Source organism: Magnolia sinica, chromosome 3, assembly GCF_029962835.1.
Source record: "Magnolia sinica isolate HGM2019 chromosome 3, MsV1, whole genome shotgun sequence".
NCBI lineage: Eukaryota > Viridiplantae > Streptophyta > Magnoliopsida > Magnoliales > Magnoliaceae > Magnolia > Magnolia sinica.
The window spans coordinates 125,423,059-125,450,829 of NC_080575.1; the positions used below are offsets into that span (position 1 = coordinate 125,423,059).

Consider the following 27,771-nt stretch of genomic DNA (forward strand, 5'->3'; position numbering starts at 1 on the left):
TCATATGAAGGATGGTAAGGATGATTTTTCAAAAATAAAATCACAAGTCTTGCTGGGAAAGGTAGGGTGGAATTACCACCTAAATCCCATGAGCAGGAGCTTTTGTACTTTTCTGATTGCCAATTATGCCCATCCTACCCACTTTTAGTAATGCAACATCTAATTTTTTTTTACAAGTATATATAATCAAAAGTAGATGGGTTTATTTAGTACTTTGAGTGGGGTGCGGATTTTATGCCACCCCACGGGACCTATCTAGAGATGGACAGCCTTGTTGGAGGATTTATAGAGCTCACAATGATGTATATGTTTTATCCACGTTTAGCCATCTAGTAATGGGGATTGAAGTGGGCTACACCCTAAGAAGTAAAGGGGATTGAATTTCTATTATCGAAAATTTCCTCAGGCTTACCATGATGTTTATTTGCCATCCAACCCGTTGAAAAATGTCACATAGACTTGTGTGAAGGGTAGAGTTGGGCACGGGACAACTCGACTCGTTTAACTTGTTTGGACACAACTTGATCCGAATCAAATGGGTGAGTCGGTCCGAACCAAGTAGGCTTCGCCCAATCTAAAATCAAACTGAGTCGAGTCCGAGTTCCCTAGTCCAAATTCGGATATATATATATATATATATATATATATATATATATATATATATATATATATATATATATATATATATATATATACATAATATAATTTATAATTTATTTAAATGTATAAATATTTACAAAACATTTAAATCCGAACCCAAATTCTCTCTCTCTCCCCTCTCCATTCCCTTCTTCCCTCTAACTCGGTACTTTTGATTGGTTCGAATCAATACAGGGTATACTGGACTTGGATCAGGTCAAGTATGCTGGACTCGGTACTGAGTTAGGTCAAGTTTGAGACAGACATATTTCAAAACCAAATCGAGCCGAGTCAGTCCAACTCGACCCAATGCCCAACTCTAGTGAAGGAAAAACATAAAATCAGCTTAATCCAAAGCTTGTCTCCTAAAGAAGTTTTTAGTGGTAAGCTTTCTTCAGTCTCCATTGTTTCCTGTAGTCTGGTCCACTCAATTTATCTTTATTTTGTGCTCATGCCCTAAAATAATTTGTCAAAATAATGGACATGAGATATAAAATACACAAAGAATGAATATAATTGAGAAGTCTGCCTTTTTCTGCCTTTGGCAATACCACAAGGTCACTTTAGTCAAAATTCCTATTTTTTTAAAAAAATTTAATTAATAAATATTGACTCCCGTCCATAAACTGCGTCATGTCTTCGACCCTACCCTATCACATTGAGTGCAGTCCTCGCCTTCCAATTTTTATTTATTTATTTTTTGTTTTATTTCTAACCGCAGGTGAACATCACGGAGGACTTGACTTGTGGTCCGGAAGAATCACTTTTGTGGGATGGAGAAGGGGACCTCGTTCTACACATGCTAATACGGAACACAATGATCTGGCCCATTCATCATGCCGGGACCACTGTGAACGTGACCTGATCCAAAGTTCAGGTCAGTCTGCTTATCAAGTCGTCCACAAGTGTACATTGAATGTGGACCGTTGACCTTTTTCTAACCACCAATTCTTCCAAAACGAGTGTTGGACCCCGATGAATGGTCCAGCTGGTGTTTTATTGTCCCTCCGTTCGGGATGATTTGATTATGACCTCATTAGCTCTTTATTGTTGACTGTGGTTGCCTTGGTAGGAAAGACTAGCTGAGGACGTGGATGTGATAACCATGTCAGCTTTCCTCAACCTTTGGATTGGAAGGGTAACAAAGGTGATGTGGAAAGGTACCCTATCCCTACTTATCCTCCTACGTTCCGTTCAAAAAAGTGGCCGGGATTGTTAAGATGGGCCCACCCATGCCGTTTATGTGGAATTCAACTGTGTGGATCTAGTGTGCCTTCTTGTGGTCATCATGCTTTCCATGAATCATCCCCAATAAAAACTCAGGTGGGCCACACCACCAAAAGCAATATACAATCATGCCTAAAACCTGTATACATTTACTTTTTTCTAGCCCACCTAAATTCTGTAACGGCGTGAATTTAGGTGCCGACCTTCATCCTGGTGTGACACACCTGATGACCAGGTTCGATGACATATAAACAACAGTTTAGAGTGCCGACCCCACAGTCCATTTGAAAGTTTCTGTGATGGACGTCTCCCTCTTCAATGGATCCGATTGTTCGGTTTGGTGTGGTCCACTTGAGTTGTGGGTCAAGTTGAATTTTGGCATCCAGCTCTAAGGTGGAGTGCACATCTAAGGGCATGTTTGGGAGCGTGGATTTAGAACCCCCTGGGTTTGAAATCCTCCCATTGTGTTTGGCAGTCCACATTGGGAATCAACTTTAATCTAAAAGTACCTATGCATGTTGTATTTATACGGGTTGAAATTTAATTACTAAATCAATTTTCATATCTCTAATTAGTGAGGTATGTAATGTTTGACATGATGGTTGTAATAAGTCCACTGAAATATATGCTTTGCCCAAAAATGATGAAATTCCAAATCACGGATGGGCCACAAGCACAAGATCATGTTTGAGTGACTAACCAGTGATTTTTAACCGTTGATTTATATGGACAATATTTGAATTATGCTAGTCATCGTCTTAAAATAATTATAATGATGCAATTGATAATATAATTGTTTTGGGACATCATTAGTGGGCTATGTGCCAAATAGAATAATAGTTAGGTGACACGCATGTTATACATGCAACTCTCACCATCTATGGTGCCAAACGACCCCTAGACGGACAGGCCCTACATGGCTCGAACATGTGGTAATCACATACATTAGAGTGCATGTTATCATTTTTGTACATGAATGTGATACATCCTGTCTGTACCAAAGGTGGGGCCCTGGGTCACTTATCTTACATACCCATCCCACAAATTAGTCCATGAATCTTTCAAAAACCCTAGAACCCGGGGCAATGTTCAGTTAGGTTCTAAATGACTTGAACTGACTTTTTTTTTTTTTTTTACACACACGCGCACACACCCCACACACACTCACACTGGTGGAATTTCACCACCTATGGGTACTGGAACCCTTAACTGGGACTTGATCTGACTTGGCTCTCTGTTTAGCCAGTCGAGTTGACCCGAAAACCCCAGCTGACTAAACTCAATATTTAATAATTATAAATTTAAAATATTAGAAACAGTAGTTGATATTTAATAAGGGAAATCTCTTAAGTAATAAAAATAGAAAACCTAACAGCTGCATAATGAATAACCCACTGGATAAGTGTCTTATCTTCTACTTACATGACACTACAACTCACCTCCTGGTCACCACGAGTCACGGCGACTCAACTGACTGCTCGGGTCGACTCAATGAGTCTTCCTTACCGATTCAGAATCGAGCTATGGCTCTAGTTCTCACAAAATCGAATTGGTTGGGCCTAGTTTCGAGTTCAAGAACTATGCTCTGGGTTATAGATGTCACATCAAATGCGAACCATGGTTATTCTTTTTTAGACCTTAGTGATTTGAACATGTGTGGTCCACTTGATGCTTTGGATATTCTAATTTTCAAGTCTTATCATCTGAAATGTCAGTCTTACCCATTTTCATCGACAACTGTGCAAGTTGATATTTTTTAAGCTGCATTGAGAGAGGTTGGTTTGGCCTTCCCACAGCCAAGACGAGAAAAAAGGGACGGGAGAATATGCAAGGGATCCACTGATTTGATACTCTGACTGAGTGTTTGGGTCTCAAACAGAAAATGTACACGTGGCATTTATTAACAGAAATTAAACTATTGGATTGTGAGACCCACTGTAGGTAGGTCTTCAATCAAAATCAGATGGATTGAGCAATCTTTAACATCTAATTAGTGGACATTTGATTGGTGAATTTTGAACTAGTGGATATTTTTCATCTCAACCGTCTAAGTCTAATAGATTGTATATAATCAATTTATTTATTTATTTATTAATTTAGGTTATGATCCATCTAGTGTGCATGGGACCAGCTATCAAGACAGTTAAATGAGTTACTCATATTATATTCTGCCAGTTGACTAATCAGGTGGGCCACTCGTTTAAGTTCAATGCAGACCATTACAAACATGCGTCTGTTCTTTTCATACAAGTAACGCGCCTGATGAGCAGTTGGGCTTTGATTTTTGATATTATTTAAGGTATGGCCCACCTTATGCACGCTCACATGCTAACAAACCTTGTGCATGCTCATGTGCGGCCCACCTTATGTGAGCTCACGTACATTGAGATCAGGTCATATTTCACGGGCTACCACACAAAAACCGCACTGATTGGGTGATTTGGCCCTTTTTTCTGCAGCCATCCTTTTTAATTTAACCTATTTTACAAAAATTGCTTTAACCGTCCATGCTTAATGCCATTCATCAAATGATTTGTATTTTTCGTATCAGAGTTATGTTGCCATGGTAGCCCATGAAATGTCAATTGGACCTGATAAACAGTCTAGATCAATGGATGGAGTGTATCTGACGCAGTAGGAAAGAGAGATGGAAAAGAAACCATCCAAAGCTAGTAATTTAAAATGACGCGATTCACGAGCATTGGTCTGAAAAGGTAGAAGGTAGCTGGTGATCTATACACCCACAGCCATTATGAAATAGATCTTTTTTCCTCCTACTGGTGCTCATTCAATCGTACAATGTACTCGTGTGCTTCCAATAGTAGAAATATCGGGTGATTCTATCAATCCAGGAGGGTGTAAAACTGCAAATAGTGGCTCCCAAAGACAAAGATAATTATTAAATAAAGAAGGGGCTTTGGAAGATGCGATTCTTTACAATAATCCTCAACCTACAAAATAATTAAAATGTCGGCAGCCGTGAATCATTCAACCATTCCGCTGTAGGCCCATCCAGCGCGTAGGACCAACAGCAGCCTTAATTGCGACTAAGGAGACAAAGTGGGGCCCATGTTTTTGCAATCTTGTCCATTGATTTGTTTGTCAACCATGGATTACTAACCCTCAAAAGTCTTCTTGATGGGTCAATATTCCTAACCTTTGCATTTGTATCTTATAGATTGACCATTAAGAAAACAAATACAAGAACGGTTCAAACCAATCCGAGAGATATTTCAGGCATCCTTTTCCCCACAGTGGGACTGAACAGATCAATGGTCTAGGTTATGAACCTGGGGCCCCACTTGTCCGAATTGAAAACCCGTGTATATTTTGAAAAATATCATGCATCACATAATTCTTTATTTACACGAGGTTTGAAAAACACTCCGATGATAAAATTTTGATTATTCAAAGGTTAAAAGAGGTTGTCTATATTCATAGGAACAAAATAGTGTCAGACTATTAAATGATGGGTAAAATTTAAATACATCGGAACGTATTCTATCAAGCCTCAGCTACAGTACCAGGATCAGGATTTTTTATTTTTTATTTTTCGCCCCTTTTTTAAAAGCTAGAATGCCCCGAGGCTAAGTGACCCAACCTAAACGAATCTGGATCCTCTCTTTGCCACACAGGTAGGAAAATCCTGCTTTCCTGTGCTGTGGTTGGTCAACCTCATCACTGACATTGTCACCACAAGTAGTGTTTGATGTGGACCAATCACGATGCAAGAAAGCAGGAAAGTCTTAATTACTTTAATGCAGCAGTATTGACAATGTTAATATTGATATGGACCAATTCCAATGTGAGAAAGTAAATTTTTTCTATTTGTGACAAGTAGAAGATTTTAATTCAACTTAAAATCATTCTTATAGGCAACAAGGTCCATTAGGCCAACAGCAAGAAAATACATAAGAGTTCATCATTATTATGCACTTCCACTTTCAAATTAAGACACAATAAATCAAGACACCCAAAGAAACCAATTTGCTTAGGGTGCATTTGGTTGCACCATATATCAAGAAATTTCTTGATTAATCAGTCTAATTTAGTCCATCCAAACACACCCTTAAATGTTCAAATTATGACACTCCGTTAGTTTACATATGACCCTAACTAAAACCAAAATCCTTTCACGTTCAAATTCTAATTGCAAAAAATGCTACAATGCAAAGGACCAATGCTAGAACGATGGATATGGTTGTAGTTTGGGTAGGTATCTTCCCTTTATCTAATGCAGGGATGAACGTGATGAGGATAACTACTCTAAATCCATGGAGTTTCTCTGGACTCCTTACAGAGACTTCTCCAATCCATGAGGAAAAGAAAACAGAAAAATAGAAATAAATTCTAAGAAATTTGAAATTGATTAATTGATGACTAAAAATGAGTTCACAACCCTTTAAATAGGGGTACCAAGCAATGGGAAAGAAATCAGAATCAAACTACAATTAAAACTCCTAGAATCCGCGACTTACTATAAATAGTAAACTCACTATTTATAGACGGTTGTGATGTCTACTAGTGCGCAAGGTTTTCAGCCAAAAATAGTAAGTGTCCTATTTGGCTTCACCAAACCATTCCCTTAATTATTCTAAGCTCTTTTCACGTTGGACGCAACTCCTAAAGCCCGACGGATGAAGAGTTATAATCAAACTAAAACTTACTATTTATAGTAAAAACGAAATTAAAGCAGGGAAACGACCGTCGATCCAAGGGTTTTTCACAATTTCGTGCTGCGCAACCCGGCGTAGCGGGGTTAGTTGGCTAAAGTAGCTCGTTTTACCCTAAAATCATATATTTTTACGTTAGGTAACTCATTCCGGATTGCGAGATACGCCCGATCTAAGGTTCGACGGTCCGGATCACTTCTGTCGTCAACCGGGCCTTTTCTGATCCATCTTGCCTATGAAACTGTCTGCAACCCGCTCTTCATCAGTCTCCTCCACTTCAAAAGAACTCGTCCTCGAGTTCTCATCTTGCGCTGGTTCATGATAGTCGGTCAGGTCCGTGACGTTGAAAGTCCATGAGATCGCCATGTCATCTAGAAAATCAATAATATAAGCGTTGTCATTGATCTTTCGAATGATTGGGAAGAGTCTAATCTTCTTATTTTTCAACTTGTTGTACGTTCCGGTTAAAAATCTTTCTTTGCGCAGATGAACTATAACGCGGTCGCCCACCTCGAATACTTTTTGTCGCTGGTGCTTGTCCGCTTGTTCCTTCTACTTCTCGTTCGACGCATGTAGCTTGGTCTGCACTTTCGCATGGATGCCCATGATTTTGTCTGCCATATATTCTGCTGCAATGCTCATGCCTGGGTGCTTGGGCAGAGGGATCAAGTCAAGCGTGTGGCGAGGCACTCGTCCATAGATAATCTGAAACGGTGATTTTTCTGTCGAGCGGTTCACCATGTTGTTGAATTTAAACTTTGCTTGAGACAAAGCCAAATTTCACTGCTTCGATTTTTCTCCTGAAATACAGCGAAGGAGGTTTCCCAACGTGCGATTCACAACTTCGGTCTGCCATCAGTTTGTGTGTGGTAAGCACTGCTGAATTGAAGTCGTGTATCAAATCGAGTCTACAAAGTCCGCCAAAAGTGGCTAATGAACTTCATGTCACGATTATAGCCGTACGACCTCCCTGAAGAATAGATTCACCACGTGTGTTGCATCGAGGGTCTTCTTGCATGGGATAAAGTGTGCCATCTTGGAGAAATAATCTAACAACATGAACACCGAATCCATACCGCGTTGTATTCATAGGAGACCAAGCACGAAGTCCATTGATAAATCCTCCCAATGACCGTCAGGCACAGGTAACGGGGTGCAGAGACCTGTATTTTGAGATTGCCCCTTGGAGGTCTGACAAACATGACAACGTTATACGGATTTTCTTACATCACGTACTAATTGTGGCCAGTAATACCACTATTCTACAAGAGCTCGAGTCTTGTCTCGCCCAAGGTGTCCACCGAAGCCACCTCCATGTAGCTCCTGAATAATCTACTCTCTTAGAGAACTTTGGAGGATGCACAATCGATTCCCTTTGAAGAGAAAATTATCTTGTATATGAAGGTCACTACTTCACCCAAGAATCTTTAAAGTCCTCATCCTCGTCATACAACTCTTTAAGACAGTCGAAGCCGACCACCTTGTTGCTCATGGTAACAAGTAGTGATGCACGACGGTTAAGTGCATCAGCCACCTTGTTCTGCTGCCCTGACTTGTGCTTCAGAACGAACGTGAATTCCTGTAAAAACGCAACCCATCTAGCATACACACGATTCACGTTAGTCTGATTATTAATAAACTTTAATGCTTGATGGTCAGTGTACAGAACAAACTCTCTTTAAATCAAATAATACCGTCAATGTCGCAGTGCCTGAACAACTGCGTACAACTTAAGCTCATAAGTCAACCACTTCTTTCGGGCTTTGCTAATCTTCTCGCTGTCGAAAGCTACCGGCCTGCCTTCCTGTGATAATACTCCCCCAATTCCGACGTATGAAGCGTCACACTCAACCTCAAACAATTTGTCGAAATTAAGAAGTACCAAGATCGGTGTTGTAGACAAACTATGCTTGATCTCATGAAAGCTCTTGTCAGCTTTATCGGTCCACCGGAACAGTCCTTTTTTTATGCAATCTGTTATAGGCGCGACTATAGTGCTAAAATCTATTACAAATCGACGATAGAAGGTCGCCAACCTGTGAAAACTCCTCACCTCATGAATGTTTGTTGGGATCGGCCACTCCCTAATAGCTCGCACTTTTTCATCGTCCACAAGAATGCCTGTGGACGTTACAACAAATCTTAGAAACAATAGGCTGTTAGTTAAAAAACCACACTTCTTCAAGTTGAGGTACAACTTGTTAATTTGTAGGACTTGCAGTACCTGCCTGAGATGTTTCCTGTGCTCCGCCTCATCCTAGCTATATATCAATATGTCATCAAAATATACTACCACAAATCGGCCAGTGAACGGTTTTAGAACTTGATTAATTAGACACAAAAATACTTGGTGCGTTCGATAGGTCGAAGGGCATAACTAGCCACTCATATAACCCTTCCTTGGTCTTGAATGCTGTTTTTCACTCATCACCGGGTTGGATACGAATCTGATAGTACCCACTCGTTAGATCTAATTTAGAGAACACCTTGGTCCCTTCTAGCATATCGAGCATGTCGTCCAACCGTAGTATTGGGAACCGATACTTGATGGTAATTTTATTGATTGCCCGACTGTCGACACACATGCACCAACTTCCATTTTTTTTACGTTAATAATGCTGGTACAACATATGGGCTCATGCTCTCTCTCAAGAGACCCTTACGGATCAATTCCTTCACTTGCCCCTGAAGTATCTCACACTCATTCAGATTCATTGGATAATGAGGGCGGTTGGGCAGGCTAACCTCAGGGACGAGGTCTATGTGATGTTGGATACCCGTCATGGGGGGCAATCCATCAAGTAGATCCTCAGGTCAGACTTCTTTGAATTCATTTAGTAATAGTCTTAAACTTGGAGGGATGTTTGAGGGTTCCTCTTCCTCGCCCTTCACCACTACGGCGTATACCTCGCTGGTTTCCTTGGATTCCTCCATGAAATTTCAAATGGTCAAGAGGGAACTCCCTTTCCACTTTAGAAGCTTCAGGGTGGTTCTTTGATGCCATAGGGGCAATGAATATTTTTCGACTATCCTTGACGAATATGTAGACATTATCTCGTCACAAAGTATTTGATCCTTATAATTTTTGTCAATTGAAAACGAGATAGTGCATTGTTTAGTTACCTTGGTCTCATTCACCTTTTTTATCCAGCCAATTGAGTATGGGGAAGGATGCTTCGTCGTTGGTAGCTGCAACTTGTCCACCATCACTCTTGAGACGATGTTCTCGCTACTACTACTGTCTATTATCACATCACAGACTTTTCCGTTGACAGTACACCGAGTAGAAAATATATTGTGTCGCTGTGGATGTAATTCTTTTCGTGGGGCATACAGTAATCGCCTCACAACTAGAAATTCGCCACGATCCTCGCCCGTCACTTCATCGCCACCTGCTATTTTTTCAGTGGTTTATTCATGTTCATCAAAGCCATAGTCTTCTTCTGCGGCCTCATCTTTAGTGCCCCCTTCGTTTATAGTCGAGTGTGCTGCGGGACGTTGAGAACAAGTGTTTGATAAGTGGCCTGGTTTGCCACAATGGTAACAATTGTTCGACCTTGGCCGAGCATAAGGATTTAGAATCCTACTCGGACCCGCTGTTGTAGGTGCTACACGTTGAGGTCTGAATGAGTCGTTCCCTGTATCACGGTTTGCGTTTGTAGGAGGTTGAGGACGTTCTCCTACTGGATCTTTTCCTCGTACCAGCACTGGATCTTACGTGGGACCCGTCATAGGGGGTCGAGTTGAAGGATATGAATGAGCAGGAGCTCTTGCAAGTTGTGTTTCTGTCCTACCTGCCAATTAAACTGCTTCATCCACGGTCTCGACTAGGTACATCTGAACTCGGTCCTGAATTTTTGGTCACAACCCACCTATAAATCGTGCCACCTTCTGTGACTCAGATTCTGACAGATTGTTTCGTATAGCCAACCGTTGGAATTCTTCAGTGTAATCTGTGACGGTTCGATTTTCTTGTTGACAATTTTGATATTGCTGGAATAATATCTACTCATAATCACTGGGGAGAAATCATGATCGAAGAAGACGTTTCATCCGTGGCCATGATGAGATGAGCGCCTTGTTCTGACAGGCTCGTGAGAGTTATAATTGTTCCCACCATGCAAAAGCACCAGATTTTAATTTAAACGCTACCAATTTTACTCTTTTATGATCTGGCACGTCCATATAATCAAAATATCTCTCTACTTCGACTCGGGGCGGAAGTAGCACATCCGCAAGACGGTCGAGAGTTACCAGCAGCCCTTGCATGGTCAACTAACTCTCCCGCTGGAAAGCTTCCATTCTTTCCGAAAGATAACAAATCCCTTAATCACCGTCCACAGGATTTTGATTCATACCTTCGTTGTTTGTCATCGGCTTGAGGGGAATCCTCGCTTTGATACCAATTGATGCAGGGATGAACGTGATGAAGATAACTACTCTGAATCCACGGAGTTTCTCTGGACTCCTCACAGAGACTTCTCGAATCCACGAGGAAAGAAAGTAGAAAAATAGAAATAAATTCTAAGAAATTCGAAATTGATCAATTGATGACTAAAAACGAGTTCACAACCCTTTAAATAGGGGTACCAAGCAATGAGAAAGAAATCAGAATCAAACTACAACTAAAACTCCTAGAATCCGCGACTTACTATAAATAGTAAACTTACTATTTATAGACAGTCGTGATGTTTACTAGTGCGCAAGGTTTTTGGCCAAAAATAGTAAGTGTCCTATTTGGCTACACCAAACCGTTCTAATTATTCTAAGCTCTTTTCACGTTGGACGCAACTCTTAAAGCCTGATGGATGAAGAGTTATAATCAAACTAAAACTTATTATTTATAGTAAAAACAAAATTAAAGCAGGGAAACAACCGTCGATCCAGGAGTTTTTCGCAATTCCGGGCTGCGCAACCCGGCGTAGTGGGGTTGGTTGGCTAAAGTAGCTCGTTCTACCCCAAAATCATATATTTACATCAGGTAACTCATTCCGGATTGTGAGATATGCCTGATCTAAGGTCTGACAGTCCGGATCACTTCTGTCGTCGACCGGGCCTTTTTTGATCCATCTTGACCATGAAACTGTCTGCAACCCGCTCTACATCAGTATCCCTTCTCCATACCATCCCTTCATAAATGGGCCACGAATTCACCATCACAAAACCTGATATGAGCAGCTGTACAAACATTTGTTCTAACATCCCCACCATCAATGCTCTTACAAGGCCCACCGTGAAGGCAATCAAGTTAATCGTAGCCGCGATTGATAGTGCCATGAACATCGGTGATGAAACTCCAAATTCAAAGATCCCTTGTTCGTACCGCTTGTTCTGATCATCCTCAATCACTTTGCTAGTTACGGTGAATCCGGTAGTGGACAAACCTATCTGTTTGAGTGAAAATTCTATGAGTGAGAAGAGGTTGGACGTAATTCCTCGCATCATCCACATCCTCTGATCGTTCCACCACTGTTGGACCGTTCCACCCATGATAAGGAATTCGATGAGATCTTGGGCATAAGCTCCTATGAATAGGTAGACATACAAGTACAACCAAGGATCTGAGACCTGAAATGTGATTATAATCTTATTTAGAGTGATCATATTCGTCAATCTATTTTCGATGATGTATATAAAGATGGATGTTTGTGTTCCAATTTCAATCCAGTCGTTGGGACGGTGAAATAATGCCACGCAATTATCATGATATTTTTACATGGTTTGGGTTGTGCCATGCAACTGATGATTGTAGATGAAACCTTTGTGGTGGGAGTGGCAATGGGTTGGGTCACCCCGTGGGCCAACTGGTCGGACCCGCCACTGAGGCGGGTTTGGGCTAAGCTAAACGGGTAATGCAAAGTTTAGAGTTGACCAAATGAAGAGATTTTTGGGCATGGTTGATCCTTGGTTTGGCCATCACATCAATGGATTGGATAAGCCAGCCCTGAGCAGGTACCAAACACAGAAGTTCTAGATATTCCTCCCTTCTACTAGACTTTTATCTAAACTAGGATGGACATGATGAGGTCGATCACTGTCTTCTCAGGAGGATAATTACTCCGAGTTCACGGAGTTTCTCTAGACTCCTCACAGAGAATTCTCAAATCCACGAGGAAAATAGAAACTACGAATAATTCTAATAAATTTGATAATAACTAGATTGAAGATAAAAACAATTTTACAATCCTTTAAATAGTGATCCCAAACCTATGAAGAAGTTTAGAATCAAACTTTAACTCAAATTCCCTAAAATTTGTGACTTACTATAAATATAGTAAACTTACTATTTCTAGACGGTCATGATTTCTACTAGACTTCATGGTTTTTGGCCAAAAATAGTGAGTGTCCTACTTGGTTGTTCTCTTAAAATTTCTAAACTTTTTTCATGTTGGACATAACCCCTACAGCTCGAAGGATGAAGAGTTATTATCAAACTAAAACTTATTATAAATAGTAAAAACAAAAATAAAATGGATTTTCAACCATCAATATGATGGAATCTCGCAAATTCATTCGGTGTGGGCAACCCGGCATAGCAGGGTTGGGTGGCTAAAGTAGCTTCTCCTACCCAAAATCATATATGGTACATCGAATAACTCATTCTAGTTTGCAAGGTGTGCCTGTTTCAGTGTTCTGACAGTCCCAATTGCTCAGCCTTGGATCAGGCCTTTTCTGGCCCATCTTGGACATGAAAGTGTCCGCGACCCGCTCTACATCATATACCTATTAAATAGCGAGTCAAGTTGGGTCAACTTTTCGGGTCGACCCGACCCGGAAGAAGAACTGAGTCCAGTCGAGTTTTTGTATTTTTTGAACTATGGTCTTGCATACATCCCGGTGGGCCCAAGATTCATCTAGTTGTGCAAACTTTTGGAGAGAGAGAGAGAGAGAGAGAGAGAGAGAGAGAGAGAGAGAGAGAGAGTCCATACCTTTGGAAACAAGGGAATCTGGTAGAGGAGAGCCAGCTGTGGGAGGAAAGCATAGGTAGTGATAGGAATAGACCAAGCACTCCAGAATGCGTAATATGTATAGCATATTCCCATTTCAAGTGAAATTCTAGTAGTCCAAATGGTTATTAGTGGGTTGAACTTGGAGAAGCTCATCTCCAGCAGCCCAACACACCATCTCTTCGTCTGGCTAAGGACGTCACCGAGGTTGATTCCCGATGAATGCTGCTTTCTCTGGGTTGCAAAACAACGACTCCCATCCGTCACAATGAAGCCTGTAGCCTGTGTAGAAATCCTCAACTAACGACCCATATCGCACTCCCATCTGCCCATTTCAAAAATCCATATCTCACTATCCTGATAACATAGCACCAGTGCAGCATTTGGGCTGTACTAAGCCTATGTGTATATTTTCATGGTCCGGCCCTTCAAGAGTTTCAAGAATGGTCGTCTGAGTTGGGTGCGACACAGATGAGTTGACTCGGACGTGGTGGATCCCAATCAGTTACACCGTGAGTCATTCCAACTAAGTTAGTTTGGACAAGCTATTTATGCCAAAAATAGCTTATCTTGGTTTCTATTTATTCGCCTTAAGTATGTTTGGTAACCAACCTACTTATCAATCAAAAAGTAGCAAGTATGTTTGGTTTCCAATGCCATGAGTAATCATCCCTCAAGTTTTTTTTTTGTCCCCTCACATCCACCATCCATCATGTGGGGCCAACCAAGTGGAGCCCGCCGTCTATGTTGTTATTCATCATGAAGGGCCCACCTTCAATATCCACTGCACATCATGTGGAGCCCACCTTTGATGCGTACTGTCCATCATGTGGGCCCTGCCTCTAATGTGAGCCGTCCATCATGCAAGGCCCACCTTGGATATCAGCCACTCATCATTAGGGCAGACCTTTGATATGGACTGTCCATCATGTGGGGCCGCCTTAATATGGGCCATCTATCATGTGGGGCCCAACTTCAATGTCCATTGCTCATCATGTGGAGCCCACCTTTGATGTGGACTGTCCATCATGTAGGCCCCACTTTTGAAGTTGGTTGTCTCGGACATGGTGGATCCCGATCAGTTACACCATGAGTCACCCCCAACTCAGGCCCAGCTCATTAACAGATATACTACCAGCCCAAAAGTACAAAAATCGGATGGCTAGATTTGGGCCCTTAGGTAGACCGTCTCGATAAAGTCCAATACACTATCAAAGCCCAGGCCGATTTGCAAACTTGCACTGTGTTTCAACTCGAAGCAACAAAAATCTTCAAGCGTACCTTGGATCCCCATTCAGTGCCAAGCTCGTAAGTACGACTTGCAACCAGGTGGGCCCTTCTAAGGACCAGCTCGGATTGGATGGAACGGTCTATGGAGTGGTACTCACAACAGGAGTTGTTCACTTCTGCTGGTGATGACAATGGCCCACTGTACGATGCCTTCCGATTGAAGAAACATGCATCCGGTGCCAACATAACCTGTTCCTGCGAGCCCATTCATTCCCACTGGATTGATTATAAAAGTCCGCCTCCATTCACAACCATATATGTCCTTCTTGTTGATTCCTCGAAAGCGCTGAGGGAATTGAACAAATGCAAGGTTCGGAAGCTTGACAGGGTCCAAGAGATAGCACAATGCTCTACGTGGGGCCTGAGGATCGTTCGAGTACATGTCGCAGTCCGAGGTTAGTACCACAGGTGCATTGCTCATTGCGGCCGATACGCGGAGCTACAACAACCTGTAGTTAGTACAACTAAAAATAAATAAATAAAAAAATCTCCTGGAAGATGTGGGCCCTTCAGCATGTTTTAGACATGGCCTTACTAAAAATTGATGGCTTGATTAACTTACAAGAGCGTTGAGGGCGCCAGCCTTGAAATGGTGGGGAGAAGATCTGCTCCTCTCAGAAACGTAGACGAGATTCGGCAAGTGATGGCCTGAAACATCCACGTCTTTGCTGCCTTCTAATGAAACCTGTTCGAGTATCTTAATCACAGTTGCTACCAGATAACAAGCGGACATGATTCGCATTGGAAAACAAATTTTAAATCTCAAATAAAAGAGAGGAGCCTTCGGATCATAATTCAAAAACACAAAAACCTGACTCAACTCGAAGTCCTGCTGGGTAATTGGGTTGACTCGGAGGTTCAAATGAATCTTTTGTTAACTCGACTCGAAATTAAAATTACTAAATAAATCATTTGGTGAAGAAAAGAATCTTTATGTATAATAAAATAGACTTTTCATACTAACTTGTAATCTCCAAATTGGAAATGGAACTTATCCCATTCTCATTCGTTACTGATGTAGAGCAGGTCACTGACACTTTCATGGCAAAGATGGACCAGAGAAAGCCCGATTGAAGGCAAAAACGATCTGGACCATCAAAACTGTAAATCAGTCATATCTCGCAAGTTAGGATGAGTTTTTCGACATATTATATATAATTTTGGGGCAGGAGAACTTATGTCGAGCTGCCCAAGCCAGATTTGTAAGATTCAATCGAATCGACGGTCAAAAGTCTTAGGCTTTTTTTCTTCTTCTTAATTTTAATTTTGCTATAATATAGGACCTTCATAATTAAGAAATTTTAATTTTGCTATAATATAGGGCCTTCGTAATTAGGAGGCCTTAGGTGATTGCCTCACCTACCTAACCGTTTGAGCCGCCCTGAAGCGAAGCAACAGATGCTCAAAAGGACTTCTAGACTTCTATTTTTTCACATTACAGGAATCATGGAAACAAGGAAGACATCATATGGTACGAACATCCAAACACTCTTTACCCTAAAAAGGGCATTGCCTGATACACTGCTGCATATGCATCCGGCCGCAACTTGGCTGCGACCCCGGAACCAGGATACGTGGATGAGACCCTGACTGTAGGGCCCCACCTCCATGTATGCATTATATATCCACACTGTTCATATGTTTTTCCAACTTATTTTAAGGATACAATAAAAAATGAAGCAGAAACAAATTTCAGGTGGACTATACTATAGAAACAGTACTGATTGACCATTAAATTAAAACCTTTTGTGGGCCACAATTTTTTTGGATCATGCTGATATTATTTTTCTTCCTTTCATCCAAGTCTATGTGACGTTATCAATAGGTTGGATAGTAAATAAATATTAGGACACTAGGAAGTTTTTAATGGTCCACATTCAATAACCACTATTTCCTGTGGTGTGGTCCACATGAAATTTGTATCTGCTTCATTTTTGGAATTGTATCCTTAAAATAAATTGAAGAAGATAGGGAATATATATATATATATATATATATATATATATATATACACACACCAAGTGGATATACAATGAATACATCAATGTAGCCCTACAGACAGGTCTCATCTACATGTCTTATTTCGGGTTGCAGCCAAGTCATGCTCCACGCATCCACCTCGTGGCATTACTGTACGTCCATATGGAACTTAACAATGGCAGGTGAGGCAATCCCCTAAGGCCTCCCAATTATGAAGACCCTGTATTATAGCAAAATTAAAATTTCTTAATTATGAAGGTCCTATATTATAACAAAATTAAAATTAAGAAGAAGAAAAAAAGCCTAAATTTTTTAAATAAAATTTATTTAAAGGCGGAAAATAAGAATATCTAAAAATTAGTTTACGAATTTGAAATTGAAAATAAAAAATAAATCTTAAAAAATAGTACTATCAATAATAACAATCTAACTAACTCTATCGTGCCTTTTCAAAATAATTACATCATTCACAATAAATTCTTCTCCTAAAACATAGGACCACAGTTACCTACTTTATTATTAATTAAGTTCTCAAAAAATTAAATTCTAACGTCATTTTTTTAAATTAAATTCTAATTTCATTTTTCTAAAGGTTTAAATTTATTTTCGAAATTAAAAAACCACATTTTTATAACTTGCCTAGGGCCCCCAAAAATGTTGAGCCGCCCCTGTTCCTACGTCAGCTTGCTTATCAAGCCTCTAATCAGAATATTTTGGCAGGCCATTCAATACATGGCCCAAGCCGACACTGGACCATTCCTATACGTGTGTACAGTTGGACTTCGGATAGTTCGACTGACATTCATTTACGCCACGTGTACAGTTGACTTTTTTTAGAGCCTGATTACTATCCATGTTACCTTTGAATTTCCAACCATCCGGTGTGACTCCTCATATGCAATTTGCATCCAAGGAATCATCCCTATAAAAAAATCAAGTGGGTACACAAGACAGGGAGATGCACAATCACACCGGAGACCTATATATTCAATTGAATTGCTCACCTAAAATTTAAATTCCTGAGTTTCTTAATGTCCCTTAATTCTTGTGGGTCACATCTAATTATTGGGTTGGATGAGATATACACAAAATGATGGACCCCACATTTCATCTATAAGTTTATAAGGTTGTGGCCCCCCTCTTCAATGTCCCTTGTAGTTCCTTTTTTGTCAATCACACAATTCATGGAAGAGGCTGGATTGGCAATTAGGCTTAATAATGGAAAGCCCGTTTAATAAATAAGTTAGATGGCAGTAATGATATATCATGGTGGGCCCCATGATAGCAATTTTTCCATATTCATCCTCACCATCTACGTGTTATCTAAATAAATGGGATTCTCTCTCTCTCTTTTTTTTTTTTTTGGCATTTTTGTTTGGATTCATCTTAAAAGTTTCGGTACCAGTTTGATACTTCAGTGAGCTGGTACCAGCAATCATAATATAAAACAATAAGTTTTTAATCTAAGCCTTAGGGCAGTATAAGTTATAGTGCTCCCAGTTGCATGGGTATAATTTGGGCGGTACAATAATCCGATATGAACCGGAAGACGTTTAATGGACAACCATGCAAAAATTGTGCTGATCAGATGATTTAATTCATTGTATTTTTAACCTTATATTCTATAGCCATCCTTTTTTTCAAGCCATTGATTTGGATGTTTATTGTTGCCTAACAAAAGTGATTCTTTAGAATCATAACCAATCCATGATGGCCCCTAACAGATAGAAGGATCAACAGTCTGGTAATAGTGCCGTGAGAGCACCAGAGCATTTCTCTGTCTCTCTTTTATCTTTCTGGATAATCCAGAGCGTTTTTTTTTGGGTTAGCTTGTTAGTACACACCTATGTCAGTACACACACTCCATGTTAGCCACCCCCACTAGGGATCAATACCAAGACCTTAAGTGTTGAAACGAGTATCTCCACTCAGTCTGTCAGTTGAGCTATGGATCTGGGTGTGGATAATCCAGAGCGTTGAAAGGCATGTAGTTCAATATTTATTCCGAAATATTGTTCCTGGCAATTGATTTATTGAGTTAAATCTGAACCATTAAAGACTTTCCTTCCAATTGTCCACATTCAGCTAAAAATAAAAAATAAAAAATCATCCATTCAAAAATTTCTTACTGTGTCTTGTTGGTTCTAATCATCATACTATCTCAGCAGTTGGCTCCCACTGGGCCACTAATGTTGATTATCCTGAGTCACGGATACATATACAGTGTGTTTGATATATGTTTTATGTGGATCATATTTAGAAAAAGTCTCAAGTCGAATCCGTTGAATTACAAGTTATGGTCTGTCCATCAGACTATTAAGTGCATTGCGCACCCGCTCAACTGACAGACTGAGTGAAGATACCTCGTTTCAACACTTGAGGTCTTGGTATCGATCCCTAGTGGGGGTGGCTAACATGGGGTGTGTGTACTGACATGGGTGTGTACTAACAAGCTAACCCAAAAAAAAAGTGCATGCGGCACCTGACCTGCCCAATAGGTTGGCCCCACCAACATGATTACTCTACAAAAATCGGCCATATCCACTCGTTGAGTGGACTACAATACTCTGCTATTTATTAATTACTGGACATTATTACTATGGTACAACCTACAATAAAAAAAAAGCCAAATACAAGTGGGGTCCACTCGATGAGTGGATATTGCCGAATTTTGCATTGGAAGGACTGGATGTCACACGAATTTAACAGGCTGGAAGTTATCCGCTTGGTGGACCGAAGCCTACAGTACCACCCGTTGGACTTAGACCTGCACCAAATATCGTGATATTTGTTTTTAATTGGGCAGAATTTCACCATATTTTGTGATATTTAGTGCAACCAAACGCACTCTACTCTATCTTACTTTTTCTTTCCCCATCAGGTTTCTCTCTTCCTCAAGCAACGTGCAAACCCCAGGTAGAATCAGGCGCTGGGATTCCCGCCCACTGGTTTTCTACAGTGGGACATAGATCATGTGCACTGATTAACAGTAAAGAAGGGTTCAACTCCAGTCCACCCAGTTTGGACCAAGATCCAGTGCACAACTATCTTACACTGTCCAGAGGCAATAGATGGGAATCCCAACACATTTCAAAATGGGAATTCAAAAATCTAGTAATTTTATTTATTTATTTATTTTTTCCTCTTACCTTTATTTTTTCGGAGGACGGAGAACACGTGGATGCAAGTTATACTTCCGGGCACCTGGGTTCAATCCTATTCTCCCTGCAGTAGGGCAACCAATGGCGGACGAATTTTGCAGCCTCTATGAAAGCAAATAGAGTAAGATCCGACCCTCCATTATTAGAGACATAGACCGAGATCTTGTCTGTTGCGTAGTCGAACGCCATCATCGAAAGGGCCGGTGTTCACAACGCTCATTGGGGGCTCCTTGTAAGGGTCTGCGGTGCAAATGAACACGTCCAGCGTAGGGAGATCCCCATCGTCGATTATCTCAGAGAGCCTTTCAGGGAACTCCTGGCGACGGGCGGGCCGCCATCTGAAGCCCAGGGCGGTGGCCGACAAGAAGGCCAACATTATCTCGGAAACCAGCATGGAGAGGAGGAGAGAAAAGGAGAGGAAGTCCTCTGAACGGATGAGATGAAGAGATCGATGGTAGAACAGTGCCATGATGGCACATGTGTAGACTAGTGCATGTAGACGGTTGAGCTTCGCTCGAGGCTCGAACGCTAGACTATGGAGCGGGTGTGTTTTGGGGTCTTTTGGGACACCTTCCATCCTCAAAGCTCTCTCTCTCTCTCTCTCTCTCTAACCAAGGTTATTTGAATTACTACGAAGCCCAGATCATGTGGATGGACGATGGGCTTATAACACACTCTTATGAAGAAGAGAAATACTCTGATACTCTGGCAGAGTGTGATGGATGACACGCATGCAGTTAGAAATTACTTAGAAATTGCGTCTACAAGTAACTTAAATTAAACCATCCAAATTATGGGCATCTTTTTAGATGTACCATGTACCAAAATTATTCTTATTTGATTACGTAACTATTAAATTGCCGGACATTTATTGGACGGTTAAGAATGAATAATATCCTCCGGTCTTATTTCAGAAAACAAATCTCTAGGAATCAGAAGCTCTGGTTGTTCAACCGGTCTGATTTTTAGATTGTAAATCAGATACAGTGGTTCCACAATTTAGTCCGTTTATTTTCAGGTAATAATGTCACGTGCTATTTATAGCCTGCCCTATTAAGCATCAAACACCCTGTTGAAATGAAATTGATATTTGTGCCCTTAACTTTTATTTTTTTTCCATATACCTCATTTTTCTTCTTTTCTTGTTAAAATGGTGCTATCGGAGCAATTTTTGATGGAAATGGATTGTTGAGGGATGTGCAAAAGCAACCCCGAATTAAAAATCAAACAATAAGAAATTAAATAATTCAACCACACGGAGAACACAAGGTTTTATGTAGAAAAATTCTCGCAAGAAAAAATCACGACACAAAGTTGCAATGAATCTACTAGGATAAACAATGTTACAAGAGGTGAAAGAACTTATTGATCTGAGAATTAATCCCAAATACTATACAAAAACCCTCACTTTGATTTTTCTTTGCTCACATAAGCTCTAAACACATTTTTAATATTCTAATCTTCAATTGCAAACCTTTAAATTTAAAACCAAATTAGGAAACAAAACCCGCAATTATGCAAAATTGCCCAAGTTGTTCGATGAGAGCTCCGATCAAATCGAGTGTCATCGACGACCTATCGATGGGATCAAAACCATCTTCAATTGGATCAATTTGGATCCAAAAACTTGTAATGCCTTGGATTTTTATCGGATGTCTTTGGGCATTACATTTGATTTCTCGATTTACATTACATTTGATGTCCTTTGTAGGATCTTGAGTCGTGATCGCACTTCGAATCGTCCAACTTGAGCTCGTAAGGCAAGTGCATGAGATATGTGAATACCTTTACAAAGTATCAAGAACTTAAGTTAAGTGTCCACATCCGATCTTTGCCAAAGTTGTCACTTTCAAACCGTTAGATCATAACCAAATTTATGGCATCGATCTAAGTTAATACCCTATACCTATTCCTATAGTCGTAGCCCCAATTAATAATCAAGAATCATTGAACTGATTTCTAACAATACCCATCAATTGACGCATCCAAATGATGGTCGATCGTATCAATGCGGTATTATCGCTAGGGCCAACTATCATATGAAATATATCGACCCGTACACCATATAGTGGACCCTAATAGTTAAAAACAACATTCCATAAGGTTAGTACATCAAAACTATGGACTTTGGGGCCATTTCCGTCACTAATGGAGCTATAAAAGCACCATTCTGGGCAGCCTCTTTGCTCCGTACGAATTGCCTTAGAAAGAGAGAGAAGAAGAGAGAAAGAGGAAAAGAAAGTGAATGAGAGTAAGAGGGGGAGATTGCTGTCTCCTTCATTGAATCCCTTCAATTAGCCGCTACCAAATTTTTTGTCAATCCTCTTTCGTGAACGATCGGATATAAGAATCTTGTCTAACAATCTAATTATTGTGCCCTTAGAGCACCGAAGCATTTATTAATTTCTTGTTATCAATCTGGATTGAATGGCATGTTGTTCAATATCTATTCTGAAATATTAAGCCCGACAATTGATTCATTAAGTTAATTATGTGCCATTAAAAAGTTTCCTTCCAATTGTCCGCATTTAACTACATTACGAGGAAAAGAGAACTTTAAATATATATATATATATATATATATAAACTACCTAATTAATATACAATTTACATCCTCTCTCTCTCTCTCTCTCTCTCTCTCTCAACCACACACTCACATTCAACTGCGGCAAGTTGACCGAGGGACCAACCCAAATGCTACAATGCAAAGGACCAATGCTAGAACCATGGATATGGTTGTAGTTTTGGTAGGTATCCTCCCTTTATCCCTTCTCAATATCATCCCTTCATAAATGGGCCACGAATTCACCATCACAAAGCCTGATATGAGCAGCTGTACCAACATTTGTTCTAATATCCCCACCATCAATACTCTTGCAAACCCCACCGTGAAAGCAATCAGGTTAATGGCAGCTGCCATTGATAGTGCCATGAACATGGGCGATGAAACTCCAAATTCAAAGATCCCTTGCTTGTACCGCTTGTTCTGATCATCGTCCATCACTTTGTTAGTTACGCTGAATCCGGCGCCAGAGAAACCTATCTGTTTGAGAGAAAATTCTATGAGTGAGAAGAGATACGACGTAAGTCCTCTCGTCATCCACATCCTCTGATCGTTCCACCACCGTTGGATCGTTCCACCCATGATAAGGAATTCGATGAGATCTTGGGCGTAAGCTCCTATGAATAGGTAGACATACAAGTACAACCAAAGATCCGAGACCTGCAGTGTGATCATTATATTATTTAGAGTGATCATATCCGCCCATCAGTTTTGGCTGATGGACTGAATGATGCATGTTTGTGTTCCAAGGACCGTGAAAATTTTCATCCAAAGAGCCATGTAACATACGTTTAGAGTGATCCAGACTATCTATTCATTACAAAGGCTCTGTAAATGGATCGAGGACCGAAATCACAATGATCAGAAAATCCTAGCCATGGAAATAATGCTGTGCAATTATAGTGACATTTTACATGGTTAGGATTGTCCCATCATTGTAATTTAAAGTTGGTGATCACCCATTCATGGATGTTCGTGATGAATGAACGATTTGGATCACTACCAGGTTTAGTTGAAATTGCTTTTTCATTAAAAAGAGAGGAAAAAGATCGTAGGGTCAAGTTCTAATGAAAGAATGGTCTCACTCAAAATAGAGCTTAGGCTAGGAAAAAAAATGTTGGATATGATTTTCTTTTTCTTTCTTTTTGTGTTAGAGAGAGAGAGAGAGAGAGAGAGAGAGAGAGAGTCCATAGAGAGAGAGAGAGAGAGAGAGAGAGAGAGAGAGAGAGAGAGAGAGAGAGAGAGAGAGAGAGAGAGAGAGAGTCCATACCTTTGGAAACAAGGGAATCTGGTAGAGGAGAGCCAGCTGTGGGAGGAAAGCATAGGTAGTGATAGGAATAGACCAAGCACTCCAGAATGCGTAATGTGTATAGCACATTCCCATTTCAAGTGAAATTCTAGTAGTCCAAATGGTTATTAGTGGGTTGAACTTGGAGAAGCTCACCTCCAGCAGCCCAACACACCATCTCTTCGTCTGGCTAAGGACATCACTGAGGCTGATTGGCACATCCCCGACGAATGCTGCTTTCTCCGGGTTGCAAAACACCGACTCCCATCCCTCGCAGTGAAGCCTGTAGCCTGTGTAGAAATCCTCGACCAGCGATCCATATCGCACTCCCATCTGCCCATTTCAAAAATCCATAGCTTAATATCGATCCTGATAACATAGTACAGGTGCAGCATTTGGGCTGTACTGAGCCTATCTGTATATTTTCATGGCTAGGCCCTTCATGGGTTTCAAGCATGGTTTATTAGTTTTAAAACTCATCTGGGTTGGGTGCGACACAGATGAGTTTACTTCTTCATGCCATAAGTAGCTTATCTTAGTTTCTACTTAATGTTTCTTTTAATTAGTTAATTTTAGTTCGTTGAGCATATATGATAGGTGTGGCACTGTTTTTTGTGGTGCCCGCCTGAAATTGTAATTAAAAAATAAAAAATTATATTTGGTAATTAAACTACTTACCAACCAAAAAGTAGAAAAGCATGATTGGTTTCCAATACCATAAGTAATCATCCCTCAAGTTTGTTTGGTCCCCCTCGCATCCACTATCCATCATGCGGGGCCAACCAAGTGGGGCCCACCATCAATGTTATTATTCATCGTGTAGGTTCCCGAGCCCACCTTTGACATAGACTGTCCATCATGTGGACCCCACCTCTGATGTCGCCGTCTATCATGCAAGGCCCACCTTGTATATGGGCCACTCATCATTAGGGCTGACCTTTGATATGAACCGTCCATCATGTGGAGCCACCTTAATATGGGCCAACCATCATGTGGGGCCCATCTTCAATGTCCATTGCCCATCATGTGGAGCCCACCTTTGATGTGAACTGTCCATCATGTAGGCCCCCCCTTTTGAAGTGGGTTGTCCATCGTGCCAACCCACTTTGGAAGTGGCCTTTTTATCATTATGGGCCGACCTTTGATGTTGATCATCCAAATGTGGAGCCCACATTAATATGGGGTCATCCATCATGTGAGGCCCACCTTTTATATGGACCATCGACCGTGTGAGCCCCACCTTCAATGTGATAGTCCACCATGTGGGGCCTCCTATGATATAGACTGTGAGAGGTAGCTTCCTTTGATATGAACATGAGAGAAGTAGAAACGTCGTAAATTAAAAGTGAAAAAATAATTTAAAAAAACTTATTAAGATAAGTGACTTTTAATAGATAAATTAATTTTACAATAATTTTATCAAACTAACTTAAGTGAAAAAAGTAACTTAATTACTTCACATTAGTTAACAAGTAACTTATTGGGTGGTATCCAAACGGGCCCATATTACGCATGATGGAGCACTTCTTATTGGACACCACAAAGTATACAAAAAAGTAAGTGGCCAGGCTTGGGCTGGGTCATAGGATTTCCCTGCAGCCTGAGCCCAATTCATTGACAGATCTACTACCAACCTGACTGTATGAAAATCGGTTGGCGAGAATTAGCCGGCCTGTTGGGTGTTTAGGTAGACCCGTATCGAACAAGTCCAATACACTATCTGGCCTCAATACTCAGGCCCATTTACAACCTTCAGAAGAGTCTTAAGTCGAACCAACAAGAGATGTTCAGGCATACCTTAGAGCCCCATTCTGTGCCATGCTCGTAAGTACAACTTGCAACCAGGTGGGCCATTCTAAGGACCGGCTCAGATCGGATGGAACTGTCTGTGGTGTGGTCACAACAGGACTGCCTCTCTTCTGCCAGTGTTGGCAACGGCTCATCATACAATGCCTGCCGATTGAAGAAACATCCAGTGCCAACATAACTTGTGCCTGAGAGCCCATCCATTCCCACCGGATTTATTACAAACAGCCGCCTCCATTCACAACTATATGTGTCATTCTTGTTGACCCCTCGGAAGCGCTGAGGGAATTGGACGAACGCAAGCTTCGGCAGCTTGGTGGGGTCCAAGAGATAGCACAATGCTCGGCGCGGGGTCTGAGGATCGTTTGAGTACATGTCACAGTCCAAGGTGAGTACTACAGGTGCATTGCTCATTGCAGCTGATACGCGGAGCTACAATAACATGTAGTCAAGCACAAGAATCAAAATAAAAATAAAAAACTAAAAAAACATTAGGTAAGGATAGTGAATCAAATGATTTACACCGGTCCTGAAATAAGCGAAGATCTGGACACTGGACATATATCATTCAAAAGAAAGAGGGAAATGTTGTGAGACTGATGATCACAAATGGGATAGTGCTCTTCTTGATTGTACATATTCGCTCTCTTGTATGGCACAATGGGATTTGTAACCCCTTTATAGATTCCAATCCACCAATGTAATGATTCAAAAATGGTTCTTAAAATAAATAAATTAATAATAGTTGTTGTAGTAAAAGTTGAAATCAAACTGATTAGAAGTTTGATTAATTAACAAACCAATGTGAAGATTACACAGAATCTCTGTCATGGACAGCTAGGATCAAGAGGGTGTCATGGTCATTGATCCAAAATATCTCCTGGGAGGATGTGGGGCCTGCCAAAGTGTGTTTTTGAATGGGCTCCACTAAAACTTGATAGTTAGATTAACTTACAAGAACGTTGAGCGCGCCGGCCTTGTAATGGTGGGGAGACGATCTGCTTTTCTGCCTAGAAACGTAGACAAGGTTGGGCAAGTGATGGCCCATAACATCCATGTCTTTGCTGCTTTCTAATAAAACCTGTTCAAGCATCTTAATCATAGTTACTACCAGATAAGTTTTCTAATAAAACTCAGCTGAGTTTCAAGTTGATTCAGTGAGTTTTACAATTATGCTACAAAGGGTTGCCTATACATGGCAGCCCTCCTTATGAGGCTTTTTTTTCTCCCCTTGGTTTTGGCAAGTTCTTTCTTTCTCTTTCTTTCTTTCTTTCTTTCTAAAGGTTTGGCAGTTTGATGGACTACCTAAAATGATACCTTTAAATATTTAGGTACATGCTTCAACACGTGTGAGTAGGGTCCACATGCTGAATGACTTGGATCTTGCACAAAAGCAGGTCAAGCGCTTTCTTGCGACTAGCTACCATTGAAAAATGACACATATTCTTATATTCTTATCCATCAGTAACTGTTTCTCAAATTCATGAATCTTTTAAAGGATTTTTTTCACTTGGGTCTTGTATTTAAAATTATTATTTTAAAAAAAAAAAAAAACCCTTTTCTCCTCTTCCCTCTCTATTCTTCATATATGGCAGCATGGAAGGGTTTTTCTTCTTGTCATGTTTTCATTATCTTGGTGTGCAACTGAGAACCAATCGTTGGTCTTCCGTCTGGCTGTTTTATCCTGAGCCAAAGGCATTGGCATCCATTGCACTTGAGAATTAATCCTTAAGGGATGCTATTCGTCTTAAAAATTTTAGGGCAAAAGCAATTTAAGACAGATGGTACCTGCATATGCCAAGCTCGATAGTAACCTGATTTCTTATCCTAGAGAGTGACTTGGTCCAGGACTCGCTACTGCCTATACGTATTTGGAAAGTGGTCTACTCTCTGTCACAAGAATTGAGGATACCTCAATTTCGACATAAGTGGGTCCCATAATAAATTGCTTATGGTACAACAGTAGCTTTGACTGATCTTTACCATTACCACATAAGATTAACGGTTACATTCTATTCTGTTTGGCTTTTAAAAGATAATCTATTTACCGGTAAACAAATCAAGTGTTTTGCTAGTAAGGTGTTTACAATGTATAAAGTAGGAGCTGGGCAGTAAATTTCATTAAAATTAAAAAATCACATAAAAAGAACTTTTTCTTCTTTTTTATCCCGGGAAATTTTTCAAAGCATGCACCCAT

The 27,771-nt window shown here is 40.5% G+C and overlaps 1 protein-coding gene and 1 pseudogene across 1 annotated transcript in view; both read right to left on the minus strand.

Annotated features, from left to right (window-relative positions):
• Positions 1 to 5,788: 5,788 nt before the first annotated feature.
• The window catches only part of LOC131241180 (cellulose synthase-like protein G3), a 30,933-nt gene continuing 8,950 nt past the window's right edge, over positions 5,789 to 27,771 (minus strand). Inside the window, exons 3-7 of the mRNA XM_058239893.1 lie at positions 26,530 to 26,655; positions 25,566 to 26,006; positions 23,751 to 24,101; positions 22,669 to 23,140; positions 5,789 to 6,082 (exon numbers count right to left, since the gene is read on the minus strand). Of these exons, the coding sequence (XP_058095876.1) occupies positions 6,006 to 6,082; positions 22,669 to 23,140; positions 23,751 to 24,101; positions 25,566 to 26,006; positions 26,530 to 26,655 (1,467 nt within the window). The 3' untranslated portion in view covers positions 5,789 to 6,005. The remainder of the gene's footprint in view (positions 6,083 to 22,668; positions 23,141 to 23,750; positions 24,102 to 25,565; positions 26,007 to 26,529; positions 26,656 to 27,771) is intronic.
• LOC131241352 (cellulose synthase-like protein G2) lies at positions 9,917 to 20,623 on the minus strand (annotated as a pseudogene).